We start from the raw sequence: 25593 nt of genomic DNA on the forward strand, positions 1-25593 counted from the left end.
TCCAACTGGCTGAGGAAGTCAAGGACATGTGGCATCAGGATAAAGTTGACATTATACCAATTATACTATCAACTGCAGGAGTCATACCACACAATATCCACCAGTACATCAATGCAATACAGCTACATCCAAACTTATATATACAACTACAGAAATCTGTAATTATTGACACTTGTTCAATTACCCGAAAGTTCCTAAATGCAATGCAACATATACCGTACAGTTAAAAGGAAGTCACGCTTGATCAAGGTCCGGGTCACCTTCCATTTTTAACCAGACATATCGTCTGAGACAAGAAAGAAATAATAATAATAAAACTATCTGTAAATGTTCAGCATATAAATGCATTTACAAATTAATTTGCAATGTTAATGTAAAATGACTCATTGCACATCATTACAATTTACCATACAAATGACCCATGGAATATGAAATTAAATGGTTAAAAACTAAATAGCTAACATACATAAAGATTTTATTGTGTTTTTACTTTTATGTTACAGAGATTCTGGCAGTGTATACTTTTGCTAACTGGAGTTATCACACAGTGCCAGGGAGCTAACATTCTGTCAGTTATGTCAGTTCCAAGCAAGAGCCACATGGTCTTTTTGTCACCACTGCTTCATGAACTAGCACAGAGAGGACATAATTTGACTGTGATTAGTCCATTCCCACAGTCTCCCCCGGTCAAGAACATAAGAGATATTAAATTGAACGTCACAATGGACAGTTTCCGTAAGTAAACCAGTGTTAATATAAAGTATATATACATAGTAGAATAAAACTCATATCTGATGTACAGCATTACCTATTATTGCCTCACTTTATTATTTACAGGAAAAGAGAGAAACATGTCCCTGTTTGAAATGGGTGAAGTTAACCCATTTATTTTACTTCTCTTCTCTAGCACCATTGGAAGTTCAATGTGCAAGAATGCTATCAGTACACCAGAAGTACAAGATCTAATAACATCCAATAATCAGAAGTTCGATCTCCTCATAGCTGGAGTTTTCACAGAGTGTTTTCTTGGATTGGCTCACAAGCATAATGCCAGTATTATACAACAAATTCCTAATACTCTAGCATTTGTGATGGGTGATGCAGTTGGCAATCCTGCTGCATATGCCTACATTCCTGACATAATGCTTGATATTCCTGTGAATATGAATTTTTTACAACGGACATTAAACAGTGTGTATGGGCTCCTTGTTGAATTACTGCGATTCTTTGTTTATGTGCCCAATCAACAAGAAATTATGTTGTCATATTCTAAGAATATTGATAATTTACCATCTGTTGAGAAATTGTTCAAAAGCAGTTCCCTGGTTCTCATCAACAACCATGAAAGCATAGGCCTTTCCAGGCCACTAACACCAAATACAATTCAAGTTGGAGGAATGCATATTAAACCTGCAAAAGATCTTCCAAAGGTGAATATAAGATCGATATCCAACTAAAGCAATTTTGCATGCAATATCCAACTAAAGCAATCTTGCATTTCCTGTTTGATTGATTTAATACTGAAATTTTTGTATGTCTCTTGAAAATAAAAGTATATATTCGGTAAACAGTTGGCCTCGAAATCCAAAACTTTATTTTATTGCTTATGTTACATATTCATAGTTGAAAATTTCATTTTTAATGCCAAAGCTGTATTTTACTTCTGAAAGTATACAGAAATGGGAATTTTGAGTCAATGCACACATTAGAGGATACAGTATTTCCCTGTGTGGGGACTCTACAGAAATAACAGTGGAAAATTGGAAAAAAAGTGACTATTTAGCCAAAGTTACTTAGGGCCCAACAGACAGATCCATTGTAAAGTTGTATGAGAAGTAGTAGTGTACTGTAAGTAGCCTCTGTTGTCACAGATGTAGGTAACTATTTTCTTGGAAAAATAAAAGTGTAGTCATATAAATATATACCCTGACTCATTCTACACCCCTGAAGGTTTTTTTCTTGATAGGATCTACAGAACATGAAGAATGAAGGTATGCACACTTGGCAGCACAAATAGTAAAAGTGGCCAAATTTTGAATTGCCCCCCATGTTACATAGGCATCAGTTACTCTACAAACTGCACAGTACTGCTCATAAAAGAAAAGGTCACTTGTAACTGCATGTGTTACTGGGATATTTGTGCCTTAATTGACACTCAGCACAGAGCATGCACTCTCCAAAAACCCACGGAAAGTTTGTTCAGATGGGGAAAATGGATTTGAAGTCAAAATCATGAGGTGGAGTCAAGGACAGAATAATAGTAAGAGGTACCTGAATATTGCCATGCTTAATGTATGACTTCATACTTTGGTGGCATAGTTGAGAGACTAATAAGCAAGTCTAGAATAGCAGTCTTTGAGTTGAATCCCACTTTCAACAATTATTCCTTGTTTTACTGCATTGATTTGTTTGATCTATGTAAAACATGTAATTTACACAACAAACAGCTCACAGTTCTTAACAAGATTCATTTGATGCTTAGAAGGTCACAGCATGTGACTTCTTTACCACTTAATATCTCTTCCAAATGCCTTCCATGTCCAGAACATCTGCGTCCTGCGAGGAAGTAAGTTTTTGATATGACTACTAAATCTTTCATTTTCTGGCATCCCACCCCAGGAAGTTAGTGCACTATTGCAAAGCTCTTTGGAGTCAGTATGTCTGAGAGTGGTAAGACTTGTAGCATCAGTGTGGTGTCTTGGAGAGGTGAAGGTAGGGCCCAGTCTGGCTTCAATCACTTGACTGAGACCTTTGTGGTTTTGTATGCTCTCTCTGGTGTGATTGCCTCGTCACAGCATTGAGCAGGGGTTTGTGTACAGTGGATGGAGTGGTGAGAGCCTGATGTGAGTACAATTGTCCAAATCTTTGTGGACAAAAATGGGATGTTCACTATGGTGCAAAGCAGGTGGGCCTCGGACCTTGGCCGCAGGCCTCAGAGCTGTTCCATCAACTCTGCAGACAGTAACGGTGTAGGTGTGAGGTAGTCTGCCAGAATGTGTAACGTCTTCACATACATCATTTCTGCTAACAGTACTCTGATGTCTGACTGCTACACTGTGCAAAGGTGTAAAAGAATGAAGGGAAAGGCCTCTGACCATTATGCGCAGTGGCACAAGAGAGCCGTTGTTAGTGTCTCATGCCTTCTTTCTAACATTCCATTGCTGGTGGGACTATAGGTTGTCATATGATGATGCTGGATGCAGAAAAAATGGGTAATTCTTGGAACAAAATGGATCTGATTTGCTGGCACTGTTCTGTAGCAATGTGGAGGTGGCAACCAACTCCTGCTATCCAGGTAGCAATGAAGGTGTTTGTTATTGTCTCAGCAGGAATATCTATGGAGGTTGCAGCTTCTGCCCATCAAATACACCTGTCCACTACTGTGAAAAGGTGTCTGTAGCCACTCATAGTTGGAAGCAGCCTTACGAGATCACTGTTTACATGGGTGCATCTGGCTCGAGAGCCTTGAAATGGCCTAATGTTGGCAAGTACACATTATCTAAATTTGCATTGCTGGCACTGGCTACATGACCATGCCCATGCATTGGCATCTTTTTAATTAATAGCCACACAAAACAGTCAGTCAGTAACTTGAGAGTCATATTTGCTGTTTGCTAGTGCAGAGTTTGAACACTACTGACAGTTGCTTTACAGATTTCTGGCACACTGTGAACTTTGCTACTAGGATATGTAAATGCTCTGAGACTGCTATTGATAATATATATTTGTAGACAGATCTAGGGAAAAAAAGTCATATCACATAACCAATAGTAAATGTGCTGTCTGATCATGACATGCAGCGTCTTATGTTAAATGTTGAAACTTGTCAGGATAAAAAATCTATTAAATCTGTGTACAGGAGGGTAATAAATAAGTCAAAAATTGCGAAATTCAGGAAATTGCTCAAATATATGAACTGGATAGATGTTTGTAATACTTATGACTCAAATGGAAAATACAAAGCATTCATTAATAAAGTTCGCTCCACTTTTGAAAATTGTTTTCTCCTAAAGGTAACTCAAATCACACAGAAGTCAAAAAATAAACCATGGATTACGCAAGGAATAAAGATATCATGTGGGACAAAAAGGAGACTGTATCTACTATCTAGGAATAGCTCTGCTGTTAGAAATGTAATGAATTACAAATAATACAGCAAAATATTGAATCAAGTAATCTAGAAATCGAAGCAGCTTTATTGTGTGAAAAAGATAATTACATCTGGCATCAAAATAAAAACTGCATGGGATATGGTGAAGACAGAGACAGGTGGGACCAAAAAGGTAGAGGAACAGATAACTTTAAAAATAAATGAGTCTTTGGTAAAAAGTACAGGTAGTGTTGCAAACCTCTTGAACAAGTACTTCATTTCTGTTACTGACAGCTTGGGGTTATCGGGTTTGGTGAACAGTGCAATGGAGTACCTGAGATAAGTCTTCAAAAATAACTTCAATAAAATGCAAATAACACTAACATCTCCCATAGAAGTAGCATCCATCATAAATCCTTAAAATCTAAGTATTCCAACGGGTATGATAACATATCAAAAAAACTTAATCAAATAGTGCTCATGAAAGTTGTGTTCTATCTTAAGTTATTTGTGTAATCAAACTCTTATCAGTGGAACACTTCCAGATTGGCTAAAATATGCTGAAGTTAAGCCTCTTTACAAGAAGGGGGATAAAGAGATACCATCAAACCACCGACCAAGTTCACTTCTGCCAGCTTTCTCAAAAATATTTGAAAGGATTGTGTTAAAGTGTCTCCTTAAGCATCTGACTGCAAATAATATATTGTCCAAGTCACAGTTTGGATTTCTTAAGGGTTCTGATATAGAGAAAGCTATTTACACTTACAGTGAGAATGTACTTAATTCATTAGATAATAAATTAGAGGCTACTGGCATTTTCTGTGACCTGTGAAAAGCCTTTGACTGTATGAACCACAGCATTCTCTCAGTGGTGTACCTTAGGTATGTGGCGCCCCTAGCAAGAATTTAAAATGGTGACCTCTAAAGAATCCCCCAGGAAGCAAAAAATGCACCCCCTTATCAATACAGAAAGACTGATATTTTCCCTTGTTCCAAGAAAATTAATGAGACCAGTAATATTAACAACGAATCTTGTTTATAGGTGTATGTGATAATTGTTATTAAATAGGTCTAATATGTCTAATATGACTTTCTGGGTACTTTCAGGTAATATTTTGCAACTGTTGCCATAAGGTAATATAACAAGTAAATAATATTTACTTACCATGAATATAGAGTATATTTTTACTTGTCCAATTAAACAAGAAATATGTCAACTGGATCTGACCACAATCACACTTTATGCATTCGCAGGAAGATGAAGATGTCAAAACTGGTTTGCAAGGTTATGTGCTCTTGTGCTTTGATAAAAAAGTTCATGGAGTAAGGAGGTTCAGCTTGGGTAATATATATTAGCTGAGCACTGAAAAAAAATTAAGAATAAATTAGTAGTAGTAGTAGTAGTAGTAGTATATTAGCTGAGCACTGCAAAAAATCAAGAATAAATTAGTAGTAGTAGTAGTAGTATTTTGCAAAAGTTTATCTGAAAAGATAATACCAACCGCGGCGCACATTCTGTTTTGAGCAGACTGCACATCTACACCATAGTCTGCATTTCTTGGACTGATCACTTGGAGTGACCTGAGGAAAGTGCCTCCCAGTAAAGCGAAGAGGATTCTTGTCATCAGACAGTCTTCCTTTACTATCTCTTCTCCATTCTGCAGCAAATTTTTCCACAATTTCTAGTACCAGACTGGCCGCGGCGCAGAATTATTTTTTCAGAGGGCGGCGTGGCGCTCTGTCACATCATCGTCGGCAGCCTTTGGAATTTGCGCCACCCCTTGCTCTTGCGCCCCTGGCGGGGGCCACTCCTGCCAACCCCTAGGTACACCCCTGCATTCTCTTAAGTAAATTAGAATATTATGGTGCCACCGGCAGTGCTGCAAAATGGTTTGAGTCTTATCTATCTAACAGGAAGCAAAGGGTGTTATTGTGAAATACCTGTGCAGTAAGCAGTCAGTTTTCATGTGACTGGAAATTAATTACATGTGGTGTTCCTCAGGTTCCATGTTGAGTCCATTAGTTTTCTTGTGTACATTAATGACCTCTCATCTGTTGCATTGCCAGATGCTAAATTTGCTTTGTTTGCAGATGATACAAACATTGCAATAAGTAGCAAGTCAAGTAGAGATTTAGAAATAGCCGCTAATCAAATTTCCACTGACATTAATAAGTGCTTTAAAGCTAATTCACTGTCATTAAACTTTGAGAAGACCCACTATATGCAGTTCAGAACCTGTAAGAGATTTCCTTCCCATATGTGAAGCAGCATATGAAGATATGCAGATAGTAGAGGTGTCAACCTGGGATTACAACTCGATAATAAATTCAGGGCATACCACAGAATTGCTTAAGCACCTAAACAATTCTGTATTTGCAGTGAGAATGATTTCAGATGTAGGAGATATAAATATAAAAAACTTGCATATTTTGCTTACTTTCATTCTATTATGTCATATGGGATCATATTCTGGGACAACTCATCAAACTGAGCAAAAGTTTTTAGGGAGCAAAAGTGTGTGATAAGAATCATATGTGGTGTAAATTCAAGACCATCATTAAGAAATCTGTTAAAGGAACTTGGTATTCTAACCACTGCTTCTCAAATAGCTCAATACATAGTATCAATACTAGGAATGAGAGCAATCTACATAAAGACCTAAAATCACTTACATTGGTCCAAAAGAGGTCCTCTATTCAGGAACATACATTTTGAATAAATTGCCAGCAACCATTAAAAACTTAGTTTCAGATAATCATGGTTTTTTGATAGGCAACTCTTTCTACTCTACAGATGAATATCTTAACAGGGACTGTTAAGCCAGCTTGAATAAAAATGTCTTTTAGAGTTCAGTTTTGACAGCACTTGGTCACAACAGTCAAGATTAGGTATTTTATGTATGATAACTTTATTAATAGTGCATAACAATGTTTCATTCTGACAGTGTGTTAATTCTGTAAATATTAGCTGTTCCAGTTTACCGCATTGTATTCACCTGTTTTGACAATCTCCTGACAATGATCAGGGTAGTAAGTATTATATTCAAATGTTTTTATGTCATACTTTCTGACAAGTTCAGCAGCCACGAGAATCATCTCATTTTTTGGGTCCATGGAACGAAAACTGAATCTAATCTAATCTAATCTAATCTAAGGGCCTTGGCTTCCACCAAGAGACATATCACCATCACATTAACTTGGTTCCTGACCATAGGATTTGGGCAAGTCACAGTCCTGTGAAGGGTCAGCCAGTAAATGCTGTAGTTATGGATTGCAGTCTGAGCAGTGGTGAGTTCTTTGTAGTGTATGGTATTTGCCAAATCACAGATGCACAAAAAGTAATGAACCACAATCTTTTTTGCTCCTTTTATATGGTGCACACATCCATCATAAACTAATAGACAAACTCTGTGTGTCTGAACTGCTGGGGTACACCAAAGGGTGTAATTACCAATCTCCAGGATGTCACAAGGCACTGCAGTTATTTGGTTGTACACTTTGTGGCAGTGTATGATACTTAAAACTTTTGGACCGGCTAATGCACATCTAAAATCTTGAATGTGTGGTGTAGGGTAACTGTCCAGGTCTTCTCCCGGCATTTAAAGCATGAAAAACACCACAGGGGTGCCATTAGGCACATTTCTTGAGAATGAGGTACGAAGGTGAAGACCATGGGCTCTCAAAATGATGAATTATCCCAGCTTGGACCATTTCTTCAAATATGGCCTCTGTTTCTGTTAGGTGCTCTAGGGCAATTATGTGTGTGTGCTGTTAAATGGGTTAACTAGATGTGGTATTGATATGATGCACATTTCTGTGCTGTGCTGGTGTCTGTAAATTGGTTAAAGCATTCTTTGCAGTTTATCATGGTGTTGTCTATTGTAATGACTCTGATCAGTGTGGGGAGGAATAAATACTGGTCAGATAAATACAGTCATACCACACACCAGTCATGAGAAAGGTGGAAGTAATTCTTCACATGCAGCAGTTCCATTGAAACACTGTTTATTACACTGCAATTGGCTCTTTTTCACAATATAAACACACACACTTTAGTACTTTGTTTATTCATATACTCCCAAACTGTTTCATTATATCTTGGCACTCCAGCAACAATGACCATTTAGCACACTACCCACTACTCATCTTTCCTCAAAGAATATACAAGGGCAAAGATACCCAGTAAGGCAAGTATATCGTACACTATTCTTTGTACTGTGCTGTAGGCTGAGCACTCCTTTGTACCAGTTACTGTGTTGTCGACGACTGTGGTCTGCAGTCATCCCCTGCTCTAAACCACCATTAATGCATAATGCCCACGTAAATCAGCACCTAATAAGGGCTCAATGGTGTTAACAAATACAAGTTTCACTGTAAAGGGTGTGGCAAGACCTAAGTTGGTAGTCAGTACTTTGTGGTTGCATATTGTGACTGCTGAGTTTGTCGCCTTCAGGCACAAATGTTTATCCGATTTACTGTCAGGCGCACACCACTGATGTCAAACATGAAGGTCATGTCTATACACCTGCCTGATATTTGTTGTTTGTTGCAGCACAGTGGGTTGTGCTGACACCCATAGTGTTTGTGGAACTTCTGTAGACACTATACTGCTGCCGTTGATATGCTGTCTGTTGTGATGCAGTTTGTTTACTGTTGTGTGATGATGTTCCACTATTTAATTATCTTCCATCTGTAGCTGATGGCCCTCTAACCAGTTACAAAGACTGCCACATGACATTCATTCAGCTATAGTGGGAACCAGCAGAAGTTTCCCTCTTAAGTGCTTATGTAGCTAATAACAGTATAGTTCATTTGCAGAAAGGTTGTTGTATTTTCTTGGAATAGCACTAGAATACTGACAGAATGAATTCTCTCTTAGTACATTGTGTTTATTATGAATCTTAGATCTAGTTTCTAATCCAGTTTGCAATGCTCCACAGAAACTGCAGGTGCATCAGCAGAACCTGTAAAGAAAGAGTAATTTATGGTCATAGGGACTCCTCGCTGTGGGCCCAAATAGTGAATCTGGACAGCTCTCACAGTGGATCTGTGAAATAGTATCAACCATGGTGCAGGGTCATCCACAGCACCCCATGTCCTATAGAATCCATTCCACCTGAAAACTGACTTCGTGATTAATAAAATGAGAAGATGATGTAACTGAATTGGAGGCTCGCCAGTGATCTCGTGATGATGACTGTATTTTATTGCACCTTCTCTTTACAATTCAATACCAACCACTTTCCATACATGTACACAATCTGATTCAACATTCCTGGAGTAACGCAAATACACTGTGACTAGTATATTTACAACAGGTATACAATCTTTGTTCAACTACTGTCAGCCAATACAGGTAATTACCACAATAATTCTTCTTCTATGTGTTTTCAGCGTAACCCAGGAAAATGGCATGATACATATTATTTGTGTCAGTACTGTGTTAGACTTCGACTCTGGCTGTGATTTTCCATTTCCAGTTTTATGTGCTGTCAAGTTTACATTTGAACGAATGAATGTACTCATTTCACTGTATGTGTTTTGTTAAACTTCATGAATCATAGGTTATTTATTGTATTAGTAATTATGAAACTTTATTTGCAAGGAAAATTAGGTGTTGTATCAAACGAAAGAATATATAGTATTTGTCAGCCAGTAATACAGGTTTTAGTAATGTTCACTTTTTGATGTTGCAGGACCTTAAAACAATTTTGGATAATTCAAAAGAAGGAGTTATATTCTTCAGTTTGGGAACAAATGTTCAAGCTTCTGAAATGCCAAATGACAAGTTCATTGCCTTTATGAAAGCTTTCTCAAAACTGAAGCAAGAAGTACTGTGGAAATGGGATCAAGATACTATGGTTGGGAAGCCAAATAATGTACATCTTGGGAAATGGTTTCCCCAAAATGATATTTTGGGTAATATACTTAATTTTTGGTCTGAGATTGTCTTATCCTGTCATCATTAAGCAATGAACTTAAATCATTTAAGAATAATGATTTTTTTGTTAGTTAATAGTTAGTATTGAAAGAAGATGTTTGGTATACCATAGACTCAATTTATATTTCTTGCCTCATTCTAGAATCCTGAACATTATCTGTGTCCTTATATTTACAACACCCAAATTTTATCTGTGCCTTGTCTTTGTAACATAAATAAGGGTTTCTTCTCACTCCATTTACGTAACAAATTGATTAGGTATATTTTTTCTGTGTTAGCTATTACTGCTCTAATTTGATCGACAGTTGAATAAAACGGAAAATTCACTCATTGAAACTGCAACTGAAAGCTAGGTTAGTGTATGTATTTTTTTGTGTGTCTCATGACAGTACTAAAATATCACATTATGAAGATAAGTACTGGCCACCTGTTTTGTCTCATAATTTTATATTCACTTTATCAATGAGAATGATACACAAAGGGCTAAAGAACAGTTGTAGATATTATTCTCAAACCAAATCCTTCGAAGTTTTAGGTGTGTTTTCCTACAGTATGTGCAAGTTCAGACTTCTCAGCATTTGAAACACCAACCACAGCAAAGCAAAGTAGACAGTGATAATTAATTTTGCTTTTATTTATGTGTGCTTGGTGCCTGCTGTTTGTCTGATTGCTGACTGGAGATGTTCCCAACTAACAGAACTTTAATAACTTTTGAGCCATATAAATGTTTTATAAGGGATCTCTTTCGTTGACAGAATTCACTTACCCAGTATTTATTAATAAATCACTGCTTGTCGTGCGCTTGATCTAAAATGAGAATTTGTTGTCTTCATGTCAGATTCTAATACATTAGTGTGACATGACTGAGTCCAGTTGAAATTAATTAATTCTATATCCAAAGATTACTACTTTTTAATATTTTGTGAAGTTCAAAACGTTTCTCTGGTTTGTCAAAAACTGTTTACATTTTCACATGGTTGGTTTTAGCCCAGATCTAACTGATTGTTGCTACAATATTGACTGAATATCACTTGTTAAGGATATAAAATCATCCAAAAAAAGTCTGTACACATAATAAATACCCTATTCTATCAGTTACCAATGGTACGGACAGTAATAGCACTGTTATAGTTTCCTGGGGCAGACCTGATTTTACTCCTGTGGCTGTAGAGGGCTGTCCATCCAGGATTTCTTGCTGCATTCTGCCTCTCAAGAATTTTTCTATCTAGTTACAAGGCTTGCTAGATATCATGTAACAAAGTATTTTGTTTAACATTTGTCAACTTACAGTTTTATATGGGTCTTGCGAATCAAGTTTACCTGGCTCCTTCTGCCCATTTCCCTTAGAATACCATGTTTATAGAAAGAATGATTTAGGTTTTGAAATATGTCCTAGTTACTATTGGGAAGGTCACCTTGTTATGCGAGTAACACTATGTTTGAACTCTTATGTCTTTTTAACCCCCCCCCCCCCCCCCCCTCTCTCTCTCTCTCTGTCTGTGTGTGTGCTTTCTAAGATATATGGGGGAAAAATGTCAATAATGTTATTTTATTTTGTACAGGACATAAAAATGTTGTGTTGTTTATATCACATGGTGGCTTACTGAGTCTTCAAGAAGCTGTCTACCATGGAGTTCCAGTTGTAGGAATACCACTATTTGGTGATCAGAAAGTGAATTTGATTCGAGCTGAGGACAAAGGATATGCAGTTAAATTACTATTCCACAATGTAACAGAAGAGTCATTACTGTGGGCAATCAATGAAGTTTTAACTCAGCAAAAGTAAGTTAATTCATTCATTTCTATTAGCATGTCCATCATTACCATTCTGTTCAGTGCTAAGCTAGGGCAGTTTATTTGGTTATTTATAGAGGGAAGTAAATATTCACCTGAAGTGATAGACAGTTATTTAGATCATCAAAGATTTCACAATTGGAAAGTAACCACTTTTTTAATAATGATATTTATATTATAAATAATGACTTTTAGAGTTTGATCCCTGACCAGTCTAAGAATTTGTTCTGTAAGATAAATCATTTATTCTTCTGGGTATGGTTTCTATGGGAGAGAAAACGCCAAGTTACATTGTGACTTAGCTTTCATATTACAAGTACCCCAGGTTGAAGGTGAAGGCTTATAAACCCCAGTAGGACCAGGCATAGAAAAGTACTTTGTTATTCAAACGAACCTTTGGGTGAATGACTAATTTTACAGTTTTATTCCTATGTTTGTACAATTGCAGGCACTGAGACCTAAACTTAAGTGGAAACTGGATAATAATAAAATTAGTGAACTGAAATGCATTTTCGGGGTTATTGTCAATAGTTTTTTTAATGAAAGATTTGCTTAAGATGTGAGGTCATGCTGAAAAGTAATGCCTCTGATGATTTTTTCGTGTGATAGCTCTTAAAGATTTTTAAATAAAACAAATGTTATTAACATTCTACATCTTTATTCTTCACATCTAGCTATTTGCAGCCCTCTGCTAGTAGAGGACCTTGAATTGTAGCATGTACAGGGTGACAGTTATAGAACTACCTGAAATAAAATTGTCATAACTGCTGAATGGTTTGCGTTAGGACATTCAGATTGCATGGTTGGCTGTGGGTATGATGGGAATTAGTGTGCACTGTGTGGTTTGGTTTAGTGACGAAGCCCACTTTCATCTGGATGGGTTCCTCAATAAGCAAAATTGGCACATATGGGGGAATGAGAATCACCCTCAATGGGTGACTGTGTGGTGTGCAGTGTCCAGTTATGGAATAATTAATGTGCTATTCCTTGATGGTGCGGTGACTACCGAACAGTACGTGATAGAACACTTGCCCGTGGAAGGCAAAGGTCCCGAGTTTGGGTCTCGGTCCAGCACACGGTTTTAATCTGCCAGGAAGTTTCAGTACATGAAGATTTTGGAAGATGATTTCATCCCCATTATCCAAATTGACCCTGATTTTGACAAGATGTGGTTCATGCAAGATGGTTCTTGACCACATTGAAGCAGGAGAGTGTTTGATGTCCTGAAGGAGCATTTTGGGGACTGCATTCTGGCTCTGGGGTATGCAGAGGCCATTGGTATGGGCCTTGATTGGCCACCATATTCTCCAGACCTGAACACATGCCTCTTTTGTGGGGCTATATTAAAGACAAGGTATACAGCAATAACCTCAACACCATTACTAAGGTGAAAATAGCCATTCAGGAGGTCTTCGACAGCATCGATATTCCGACACTTCAGCGGGTCATGCAGAACTTTGCTATTCATCTGTGTCACAATATCACCAATAATGGCAGGCATATTGGCCATGCCACAACCTAAATCCAAAAATGTGTAGTGATGTTTACATGTTGAATAAAGTGTGTGTGTAATATAGTTTTCAGCTATTTTTTTTTTCCTTCCCCCATATAGTTAAATAAATGTCACCCTGTACATGGCGGTGTAACTTCATTGTATTGTTGGATGAGAAACAGTGTGTTGTAATCAAGTTTTGAATGTGAAGAGTTCATCCACATATGAAACGCCACCTCCTTCAGCATGACAGCGCCAGACCACACATGAGCATTGCAACATCTCCAATAATCCAACACCTTGGGTTCACTAGCATCAGTCACACTCCATACAGCCCTGACTTGGCCCCATCTGATTTTCTTCTGTTTCCATAAATTAAAAAACACCTTCGAGGACATCACTTTGATAGTGATGAAGCGGTGCAAGCACAGATGAGGTTGTGGCTCTGTCAATAGAGCCACAGTTTCTACAGTTATGGTATCAACAAACTGGTTTCTCCTTTGGCAAAATGTGTTCATTGCCAGAGTGGCTGTTTTGGGAACAAATCACAAGGATACAGAATGTGTCTAATTGCACATACAATAAAAGATACAATGTAAATAAAGTATAAAGTTAAAAATATTGATTCAATTAACAGAAAGTTGTGTAACACTGAGAAAGAATTAGTAAATATACAGGAATCAAATTTTAGCTAAGTATTAAAATCAATAAATAAATGCAGTAACACCAAAACAGGATTTTTGAATGTCTGTGATAATGCTCAAATAGGTATTTGTAAAACAGTTTTAAGTTTAGTGATGGTATTCGTTTTCTCTCCCAAATTCATTGACCATATAAAAAGATTTCTGTAATAGGTACTCTTTCAGAATTTGTTTAAATTTTGGCAGTTGTTTGGGAAGGCATTTGATATGCATTGGGGGTACATTAAACAGCTTAATGATGGAGTAATAAACTCCTTTTTTAAGCCAATTTAGACATTTCAGTTCAGTGTGCAAACTACTTTGGTTCTAGAATGAGATTTTCACTCTGCAGCAGAGTGTGCACTGATATGAAACTTCCTGGTAGACTGAAACTGTGTGCCGGATCGAGACTCGAACTCCGGACCTTTGACTTTCATGGGCAACTGCTCAACCATCTGAGCTACTCGATTACGACTCACGCCCCCATCCTCACAGCATTACTTCCACCAGTACCTCGTCTCCTGCTTCCCAAACTTCACAGAAGCTCTACTGTGAACCTTGTAGAACTAGGACTCCTGGAAGAAAGGATATTGCGGAGACATGGCTTTGCCACAGCCTAGGGGATGTTTCCAGAATGAGATTTTCACTCTGCAGTGGAGTGTGTGCTGATACGAAACTTCCTGGCAGATTAAAACTGTGTGCCGGACCGAGACTTGAACTCAGGACCTTTGCCTTTCGCAGGCAAGTGCTCTACCATCTGAGCTACCCAAGCACGACTCACGCCCCTTCCTCACAGCTTTACTTCTGCCAGTACCTCGTCTCCTACTTTCTAAACTTCACAGAAGCTCTCCTGCCAGTCTTTCTTCCAGGAGTGCTAGTTCTGCAAGGTTCGCAGGAAAGCTTCTGTGAAGTTTGGAAAGTAGGAGACAAGGTACTGGTGGAAGCAAAACTGTGAGGATGGGGGCGTGAGTCGTGCTTGGGTAGCTCAGTTGGTAGAGCACTTGCCCGCGAAAGGCAAAGGTCTCGGTCTCGGTCCGGCACACAGTTTTAATCTGCCAGGAAGTTTCATATCAGCGCACACTCTGCTGCAGAGTGAAAATCTCGTTCAGGACTGATCCACCAGGTTGTGGCTAAGCCATGTTTCCAGAATATCCTTTTTTCTAGGAGTGCTGGTTCTGCAAGGTTCGCAGGAGAGCTTCTGTGAAGTTTGGGAAGTAGGAGACGAGGTACTGGTGGAAGTAAAGCTGTGAGGATGGGGTGTGAGTCTTGCTTGGGTAGCTCAGATGGTAGAGCACTTGCCTGCGAAAAGCAAAGGTCCTGAGTTCGAGTCTCAGTCCGGCACACAGTTTTAATCTGCTAGGAAGTTACTTTGGGTCTTGTGTTGTAGTCATGATATTCACTGTTATTTTTTACAGGGAAAGGTTATTAGAGACAAAGGACAAGAGGAAAACCTATGCTTTGAGAAGATGGTAGGGATCCTCCTCTTTTGAAACACGTACTTGCAAGCGTGTCTTTGATGGACAAGACTAATTATTCTGATAACTTATTTTTGTGCAGTGAAATTTTTTTTTTCAGATTGTTGGTTCCCCCAGAATATAACAGCATGTGACATTAATGAATGAAAGTGACTATTTCAGCCACAGATGCAATAACTTGTAGAGCAAATATTGCTGAGCTACGTCTCTTAAAAATATGAAGAATGTGGGTTGACCAATTACATTTGCTGTCCATATATTCACCCAGGAAGTTTGTATCCTCAGCTGTTTGTTTTGGTTGATCTCTACACTTTATATTAATTACTTCAAGATTTATTTGTGGTGTATGAAACTGTTGTAACGTCAAGTTGAACACTCATATTTCAAAGACGACACAATACATGTAAGTCACAGAGCAAGTAGACAAAGTGAGACATGTGTACATGGTAACAGTCAAATAAGCACTGAGTCCAAGTCTAGCGGCCACTGGCTGGCTGGCCGCTTAGATGGCGCGGCTGCTGCATCGCTGGCAGGCAGCGCCGCATGTAGAGGATGCGTGTAACTGCGCGGCGACACTTCTAAAGATCGGCGAGTCACAACAGAAACCTCAAATAATGGGTTATATCTGTATTGAGTGAGAGACCATTTGAGAAAAACCAATTTAAAAATGCAGTGAAATCTTTGTTCATAGTTTGTTAAAGGTTGTTGCCAGACAATTCATTAATGAGAATTGTAGTGTCATCTGCAGAACAAGTAAATGTATCTTCGTATCGGAACAAAGAGGGAGGTCATTAATGAAAATTAGAAATAGCAGTGGAAGTAAAACAGCCTTGTGGCACTCCACATTTTAAGGTTCCCCACTCAGATGAGGCAGGTTCTCTGGATGAACCATTCAGCATTACAGTCTGCTTTTGGTCCTTAAGGTATTACTGAAGCCCCAAACCAACAGCACCACCTAAACCATAATATTCTGCCTTTTTCAAAAGAATTTGATGGTTTACACAGTCAAATGCCTTTGAGAGATCACAGAAAATACCTACAGGAGACATTGTTTTGTTAATGAATTCCAGGTCTTAATTGTGAGAAGAGAATATTGCTTATTCAGTAAAAAAAAAAAAAAAAAAAAAAAAAGGTCCTAAAGTGACTATTGATGAGGATATTATGGCAGTTGAGATGATCAACAATCAATCTGTGCGTAAGTTTTTCAAGAATTTTTGAAAAGACAGTTAAAAAGGAGGTTGGATAGTAGATTGTAACATCATTTTTATCACCTTTTAAGAGTGATATCACTGCAGCCAGTTTTAGTCTATCAGGGACAACTCCTTCTTGGAGAGATGTGTTGAATTTGTTGCTTAAAACTAGACTTAAATAACTATGAAAATAATCAATTTTTGACAATATAATGTAATCAGATGGATAAAAATCTACTCGATAGTATAACCTTCATTTATCTGTGTGTTTTTATGTCACTGCTTGGTGAGTACATTTTTATCTATCCTATTACATTATAATGATATGATATAATAGAGGGAAACATTACACGGGGGATAAATGTATCTAAAAACAAAGATTCTGTAACTTACCAAACGAAAGCGTTGGTGCGTTGATAGAAACAATAGAAACAATAACAATAACAAACACACACACACACACACACACACACACACACACACACACACACACATATATATTTCAAGCTTTCACAACCCACGGTTGCTTCATCAGGAAAGAGGGAAGGAGAGGGAAAGACGAAAGGATGTGGGTTTTACGGGAGAGGGTAAGGAGTCATTCCAATCCCGGGAGCGGAAAGACCTACCTTTCCGCTCCCAGGATTGGAATGACTCCTTACCCTCTCCCTTAAAACCCACATCCTTTCATCTTTCCCTCTCCTTCCCTCTTTCCTGATGAAGCAACCGTGGGTTGCGAAAGCTTGAAATTTGTGTGTGTTTGTTATTGTTATTGTTTCTATCAATGCACCAACGTTTTCGTTTGGTAAGTTACAGAATCTTAGTTTTTAGATACCTATTACATTATAAGACTGAACCTTTTATTTTTTAATGACTTACTTATCCTTTTACTCTCATTTAATGTAATAAAAGGTAAGGATATCTGTGGGGTTCTGATGCTGATAACTTTCTGTAAAGAGACAGTACTTTGTCCACAGGTCCTTTACAGCCTGCATTTCCTTCTGCTGTTAAAAAATGTTTGTTCAATATTTCTGCAACCATTTCAACTTTCTTTGTAATATCACCACCTTGTTTGATTTCTATCTGTGTCATGTTTCCTGTTTTTCTTCCAGTTTCCTTCTTTATTGCATCTCAAATTGTTTTTATATTATTTTTTTATTTATCAATTTCAGTTTTTGTTCACATACTCTTAGATTTATTTATTACATTCTTTAGAGTGCTATAGTGCTGCTGTTTCTTTCAGTCATACAAGTTGTGAAAGAACTATATAGTACAGTATCCTCTTTGTTCTGCAGGATGTTTTCATTCCTGCAGTGAGCCATGTCTTCTCATCAGTGATTACATAGTAGTTTCTAACATTTTTTTTTTTTAATGTTAACTTCAGAGTGAGAAATGAGTTCATTTTAAAATGTATTATGCTTTTTATTTACATATGTTTCGCTGTAAACTGGACTCCAGTCTATCTGTTGCAGGCTCTTGTTAAAATTTTTAAGGTTCTCAAAATTTATCATCCTAAAATATTTCCAAGAATGATCAGAACTGTTGCACAGATTGAGGTCAGTGAGTGTAAGTAATTGGTCATCATTGTAAGAAAGGTCATTTACAATTGGACCTACACTGATGCTGTTGACTCTTGACTTATCGGTAAATGTACTGCCAATCAAACTTTGACATTTATTAGTAACCCTAATTGGAAAATCTACCAGTGGCATCAGGCTAAGAGATTCAACTAATTGTTCTAAACCTACTTTTCTATTGCTCTCATTTGGAAAACATACATTAAAATCACCTGTAATTGTTGTTGGTTGTAAGTTAGAAAGATCTGCTAATGATATTTTCATGGTTACTAATAAATGGTTTAAAGCCAACTCACTGACATTAAACTTCAAAAAGACTCACTATATGCAATTCAGAACCTGTAAGAGGTTTCCACTCAGCATATGCATAAAGTACGAAGAAGAGCAGATAGAAGAGGTTGACAGTCTTAAATTCCTGGGATTACAACTTGATAATAAATTCAGTTGGGAGGAGCACACCACAGAACTGCAGAAACGTCTTAACAAATCTGTATTTGCAATTAAAGTGTTAGCTGACATAGGCAACATAAAAATGAAAAAGCTTGCATACTTTGCCTACTTTCGTTCCATAATGTCATAATGTATAATATTTTGGGGTAACTCTTAAAGTCAAACAAAAGTTTTCAGAGTCCAAAAGCGTGTAATACGTATTATTTGTGGAGTAAATCCACGGACGTCCTATAGAAACCTCTTCAAAGAATTGGGTACACTAACTACTGCCTCTCAGTATATTTACTCCTTACTGAAATTTGTCCTAAATAATATATATCTTTTTTCCAAACATACAGCTCAGTTCATACATACAATACCAGGAACAAAAATGATCTGCACAAGGACTTAATAGCACTTACTTTAGTTAAAAAAGGGGTCCACTACTCAGTAACACTCACCTTCAATAATTTGCCAGCAAACATTAAAAATTTAGTTACAAACAAAGATCATTTAAAAGGAGCCTGAAAGACTTACTAGTGGCCAACTCCTTCTACTCCATTGACAAATTTTTTAATAGACTTACTAGTGGCCAACTCCTCCTTCTCCATTGACTGAGGGCCTTGAGGCAATAGGCTCATTGTTAACTGTTTCGTGTATATTTTCAGGTTGACATGAAGAATAAAGATGTAGAATGTTAATAACATTTATTTTATTTAAAAAGTTTTAAGAGTGTTCTCATAAAAAATTCAGAGGCATTACTTTTAAGTGTGCTGTTGTGTTAAGTACTAAGAGTCATAAATTTTTCCTCTTCTACAGCAAAGAATGTGGAAAGGGAGGGAAGAACAACTACTAATAGAATAATAAAAATAGGTTTCTAAGAGTTTATGAAGAGTCGCCCATGTAAATTTTTTTGACACATTTGGGGTAATGTGTCCTCTTCAGCAATCATAGATATTACTATAATTGAGCAGGAGGTGACTTTGAGCAGCCAATGATGCAGTAATGAGATGATTTTCCTTGATCACTCGAGTTACTAGCAGTCAGAATATAAGCAAATTGTACTTATGAGAGAAAACGCCATTGTCCAGAGTAAATAGATGCAAACACACAGATAATTACACTTACGTTCACAAAACAAAAAAGTGCTTGTACCCAATGGCACCCCACACCGTAAGGCACTGAGTTGGCACTGTACGTCTTGTGCAAATGCTGTCACTGTGATGTCACTTCTCCTGTCTGCGGCAAACCAAAATGTGGTCATAATTTCAAATAAACAAGAACACTACCTGGTGCCATTCTTGTCCCCAGTGACATCATTCCATACACCAGTGCCGTCTAGTATGTTTCTACACATTTGTCAAAGATAGGTAGGGAACTGGATGAGACGAACGTAATCTGTGCCATATTAAAGAGTGACGTTCACCCCTGATAATGTATGATGTGTTACAATGTACCACCATACCAAATTCAGGAATTGTTCTGGACCACTCTAGAACATCCTCTCTACAGTCTGCACTTATCGACCTGTGATTTTCATGTGTTTGGGTGAATAAAGGAAGCAGACAGAGGACACAGGTTTATGAGGATGGCACTGTCGAAGTGTTCTTGTGCAACTGGCTGCTGTAGTAGCCACATTCATTTTATGAAAATTTCATCAAGAAACTACCTATCCACTGGAAAAACTGTGTCTCCTATTCATGAGACTACATAGAAAATAAGTTAGTTTGTACATGTTTTCCTGAAGCTTAAATAAACGTATAAAAACATTTCTGGTTTCTATGTGAGTAACTATCATAGTCTGACTTCTTTTGTTTTCAGTCACTTCTTTACAATAAAATGAAAATACTTTCAATAAAATACTGCTGAAATTCTTACACAACAGAACTTAAAACATAAATGAGCTGTGTAGCATATGTTTTTAATAAGTTTTGACCTTTATCTGAAATTTTGAATCTGATTGCAAATTTTAAGTTTTGTTTTAAATTAATTAAAAATTGTACAAACTCATAGAATGGAAAATTGTACAACTGATTTTAAATAAAAAATTGAAAATTGTCTCATTGTAAACTACTTTGTTGTATTGCAGCACATAAAATATTGGTTACTAGGTTGTTGAATATGTATTTTTTCCATAGCTGTGTAAAGGAAAGTTATAATAAATTTCTATATCTGAACTACTTGTGGTATGAAGGAAAATGACTGGAGAGGTTTAGGGAAAGGGGTACAGTTCAGAAAAATCACCCAGAACCCCAGGTCAGGGGAGACTTACCAGATGGGCTGAGAAGGAAAGACAGATAGTTGGGAACTGCACTGGATAAGATTTGAAAACCTAACAGCTTAATTGTGGAAAACACAGTAACATGCAAGACAGAGATTACTAATAAAACACTGTGCATAAGTTAGTAGGAGTGAAAAGCTAAGTGCATTGTATATAACAGAGGTGGGAGGGTGGATGGCGAAAAATAGACAGGTCAGAAAATCAAAGGCATACAAAACTAAAATGTAGTGAAGAAAGGAGTAGTTACTGTGAAGAAATGCTGAGATGGAAGGAATTAATGTAAATTAAGGCCAAGTGAGTGGCAAGAACCAAGGTCATATTGTAGTGCTAGTTCCCACCTGCGAAGTTCTGAGAAACTGGTGTCTGGGGGAAGAATAGGTCATGACTGTCATGTTGCACAGTATGCTCTGCAACAGGATAACATGTTACGCTATTGCAGAGCATACACACCATGTAGAGCCTTCCCCCAGACACGTTTCTCAGAACTCCGCAGGTGGAAACTAGCACTACAACATGTTCTTCGTTCTCACCACCCACTTGGCCTTAATTATCTCAGTTCCATCCATCTCAGCATTTCTTCACGGTAACTACTCCTTTCTTCACTCCATTTTAGCCTCGTACACTTTTCGTTTTCTGATCTATTTTTTGCCGTCTCTCTCCCCCCCCCCCCCCCCCCCCCCCCTGCCATGTCTTTTACATACAATTTATTTAGCTTTCCACTCTTATTTACTCTTGTATGATGTTTTAGTGGTAATCTCTATCTTGAATCTTACCGTGTCTTCCACGTTTAAGCTCTCAGGTTTTCAAATCTCCTCTGGTGCAGTCCCCAATTATCAGTCATCCTTCTCAGCCCATCTGGTAAGTCTCCCTCGACCCAGGGTTATGGGTGACTTTTCTGAACTGTACCCCTTTCCCTAAACCCCTCTAGTCCTTTCCCTTCACCCCTCTTCCTTCCCCTTCAACACTTCTACCAGAAGAAATGCCACTGGCTCCAAAAGCTTGTAAAAGTTAAACCCTTTTGTGTGAGTTCCCCTGGTGCCGCTTGGTGAGTAGATTTTTTAGCTATCCATTTACACAATATAGTCAATATTTGATTATTATTGTTGTTATTGTACACAGAGTTACTCAGAATGTCTTTCAGTTCACTTTTGTATGTGCAAAATTAATTATACTTCTGCAGAACTATTTTTATAAAGGGGGAGGAAGTGAGGCTTATTCCATACTGATTTGTACTGCCTGTATTACGTGTTCTGTGATAAGGAGCATGAGTGCTCTCGTCATGAATCACCCCTCTGAAAATTGGAGAAAAGTGGGTACATAGGGCTCTTATAGAAGTACTTGGCATGAAGATTTCAGTCTTCACCCTGTGTTTCTGCAAGTAAAAAATGATTGCACAGAATGACTTGAACTGTGGTGGAAATTGAGCTTTTTGTCACTTCTGTGCAGTGTGTCAGTTCTAAGCAGTATTGGGTAGATTATCATACTGAAAGCACATATTACTACTTGCAAACTGCACCAGCAACAAAGCTGAGAGAACTCTCTGCACTGTTATATATTTGGCTATACGACAGTGTATCTGTGGATTTCTAGCAGCATGTCTGTATGAGAATTATTTGGTATTGACTATTTTTGTGGCCAGTTGAAAGCACTTAAGTGTCCAATATGAATGCCACAAAAATATAACCTAGGAATTCTCTTGTGTAAAAGAAGTAGGTGCTTACATGTTAAAAAAAGTGAGTGAGAAATGATTTTATTAAGTTGTCACAAGTGATCAGCATTATCTTTTGAATTCATGACACAAACACAACAGCCTTAAAACATAAGAAATGTAGAGAAATTACTGGCTGTGTGAGCCAGAGGTGATCACATTATGTACTCAGTGTCACTTCATACAGTTAAAACCATGGGCTTGGCCTGGATGATGATGATGATGATGATGATGATGATGATGAAGGCAATCTGACAATGTTCATTCTCCTTGGAGCTTCCACAAATGGATATGTATGTCATGCGGCTACACACAAATCTGGGGCTCTTTGGGACAGCACTTGTGGTCACCATACTGACAGTCTGGGGTGCTCCATGAATCATCGCACTGTCCTTGTGAACACTTGTCTTGCTGGAAAAAAGTCCATTCACTAACTGAAGGTATGTGACATGACTGTTTGATCCTGCACAGCTGAGCAAACTATGTACTTGTCGTCTTGGGTGCAGTCACATGGGAACATTGCATGGTGTTGAGTATGGCCCTCCTGAACCCATCTATTCCACATGACAATCAATGTATCTTGACCAACATGAGCAGTAACACAGGTGAATGATAAACCACTATCTAGCCGCTGTTGAATTGTAGCATGTGCTCATCAACATTTCTCATTCTTACATGAGGCGTAACACACTCTCCACACAAACAACATTAAAATGTGATTTCTGAATTAAATGCCTGCTGCATAATCTTTCCTTGTATATGGAATGTACACGCCATTTCTCCTACCTACTTTACATGGCTTTGTTGAAATGTTAATCATTTGTATGTAGTGCAGTTCATCCCAATCTGTTGTTTCTTCCTTTCAGCCGTCATGGTGTTAAAATTTCAGTGGCTAGCCACGTGCATTACCCTTTCGGTACAAAGGTCAGTGTGTCTCAAGATGTGAACTTCATGCAGCTTGAACTTTTATGACGTTTCAGGTACCGGCAGCGTGCAGCAGAGCTGTCGCAACTGTTCCATGACCAGCCCCAGCAGCCTCTGGAGCGCGCCATCTTCTGGACTGAGTATGTGTTGCGGCACGGTGGTGCAACAAACTTGCGCAGTGCAGCACTGGACCTCTACTGGTGGCAGCTGGCATTGCTTGATGTTGCAGCAGCCGTTGCAGTCTGCATGCTGGTACCAGTGTTGCTCTGCCTCTTTGTGGTTCGCAGGTGCCGCCGAAGGCATGCTACACCAGAAGTCCGTGCCGAGTCAAAGAAAAAACGGTGATGATGTCAACGCTTTGAGACCACAAGGCACTGCATACTGAGTTCAGTGGGATAGATCAGTTGCATGCCACATGACCTGACTTTCCCTTCACTGCAGTTGTGTAAATATAATCAAAACATATTGTCTGTATGCCTCACCATGCTAAGATAGCAATTTTGTGACACAGTGTTACGCGCTGAGGATGGATTGGTAAGCTGAATGTAAAACATAATAAATATTTTTATCAAAAAGTACTCTTTTTCATTATCTCCATCAATATGCACTTCAAAAGATGTATTTTGTGAACATTAATAAAAGGTTCATAGCCAGTTTGTTGTCACTAACTTTGAACAGATGCACTACATGTAGTTGAGAGCTTGTGAAAGGTTTCCTCTCCGGATATGTCTAAGATACAGCTAAAATGGTTGATGGTGATAGTCCTGGGATTACAACCTGATAATAAATTCAGTTGGAAGGAGCATAACACCAGACTGGTGAAGCACCTACACAAATTATTATTTGCAATGTGGATGTTGTCGGGCAAAGTGATATAAAAATAAAAAGAAGCCAGCATACTTTGCTTACTTTAACAAAATCAGAAATGCCACCATTTTTGATCTTTAGAGTGTAAAAGGAGGCCTCTGTGACTCTGGATAGTATTAATATGTCTTCCTCCAACATGCTAGACGTCTTGCAGCTATTATGGAGGGAGACCAACTGATGAAAGCTTTGGTTTGTAGTTACTACTAGAGAAGATACTATCATCACACCTTAGCAAAGGATCTGGCAGAGAACCCAAAATACTTCTGGCTGTATGTAAAATTACTAAGTGGATCTAAGGCTTCCATTAAGTCCCTTGTTGACCAGTCTGATGTGGCAGCTGAAGTTAGCAAAATGAATGCCAAGGTTTTAAATTTCATGTTCAAGAAATCGTTCACGCATGAGAACCATACAAATATACCATCATTTGACCATCGGACAGACTCATATATGGACGATATAGAAATAAGCATACCTGGCATAGAGAAGCAACTTAAAGATTTGAAATCAAATAACTCACCAGGTCTGGATGGAATCCCAGTTCGATTTTACATAGAGTGCTCAACGGCATTGGCTCCGTACCCAGCTTTCATTTATCATGAATCTCTCACCCAGCACAAAGTCCCAAGTGACTGGGAAAAAGTGCAGGTGACTCCAACTTATAAGAAAGATAAAAGAATGGACCCACAAAACTACAGACCAATAACCTGAACTTCTGTTTGCTGCAGAATCCTTGAACACATTCTCAGTTCGAATATAATGAACTTTCTTAAGACTAAGCAGCTTATATCCATGAATTAGCATGGTTTTAGAAAGTATCACTTGGGTGAAACTCAGCTTGCCCTTTTCTCACGTGATACATTGAGAACTACGGATGAAGGGCAACAGACAGATTACATACTTCTAGATCTCCAGAAAGCGTCTGACATGGTGCCCCATTGCAGGCTATTAACGAATGTATGAGCACATAGAATAAGTTCACAGATACGGGAGTGGCTCGAAGACTTCTTAAATAATAGAAGCCAGTATGCTGCCCTCAATGGTGGGTATTCATCAGAGACAACGGTATCGTCAGGAGTGCCCCAAGGAAGTGTAATAGGACCACTGTTGTTCTCTCTCTATATATAAATGATTTGGCAGGCAGTGTGGGC

The 25593-nt window shown here is 38.2% G+C and overlaps 1 protein-coding gene across 1 annotated transcript; it reads left to right on the forward strand.

The window, feature by feature from the left end:
* The first annotated feature begins 506 nt into the window (after positions 1–506).
* Positions 507–24151, forward strand: LOC124550067 (UDP-glycosyltransferase UGT5-like). Its single transcript, XM_047125284.1, has 5 exons — positions 507–735; positions 838–1430; positions 9787–10009; positions 11594–11813; positions 23635–24151. Exons 1-5 carry the CDS (start codon positions 576–578, stop codon positions 23921–23923), a joined length of 1485 nt encoding a protein of 494 aa, XP_046981240.1. The 5' UTR covers positions 507–575; the 3' UTR covers positions 23924–24151.
* The last annotated feature ends 1442 nt before the right edge of the window (positions 24152–25593 follow it).

Source organism: Schistocerca americana, chromosome 1 (genome assembly GCF_021461395.2).
Source record: "Schistocerca americana isolate TAMUIC-IGC-003095 chromosome 1, iqSchAmer2.1, whole genome shotgun sequence".
In the NCBI taxonomy this organism is placed as follows: Eukaryota; Metazoa; Arthropoda; class Insecta; order Orthoptera; family Acrididae; genus Schistocerca; species Schistocerca americana.

Excerpts from the sequence above, each read along its gene's own strand:
- LOC124550067 (XM_047125284.1), top strand. The coding sequence starts at position 576 with ATGTCAGTTCCAAGCAAGAGCCACATGGTCTTTTTGTCACCACTGCTT. Across the intron at positions 736-837 it reads CGTCACAATGGACAGTTTCC|GAAAAGAGAGAAACATGTCC; the intron begins GTAAGTAAACCA and ends TATTATTTACAG. Across the intron at positions 1,431-9,786 it reads CTGCAAAAGATCTTCCAAAG|GACCTTAAAACAATTTTGGA; the intron begins GTGAATATAAGA and ends TTGATGTTGCAG.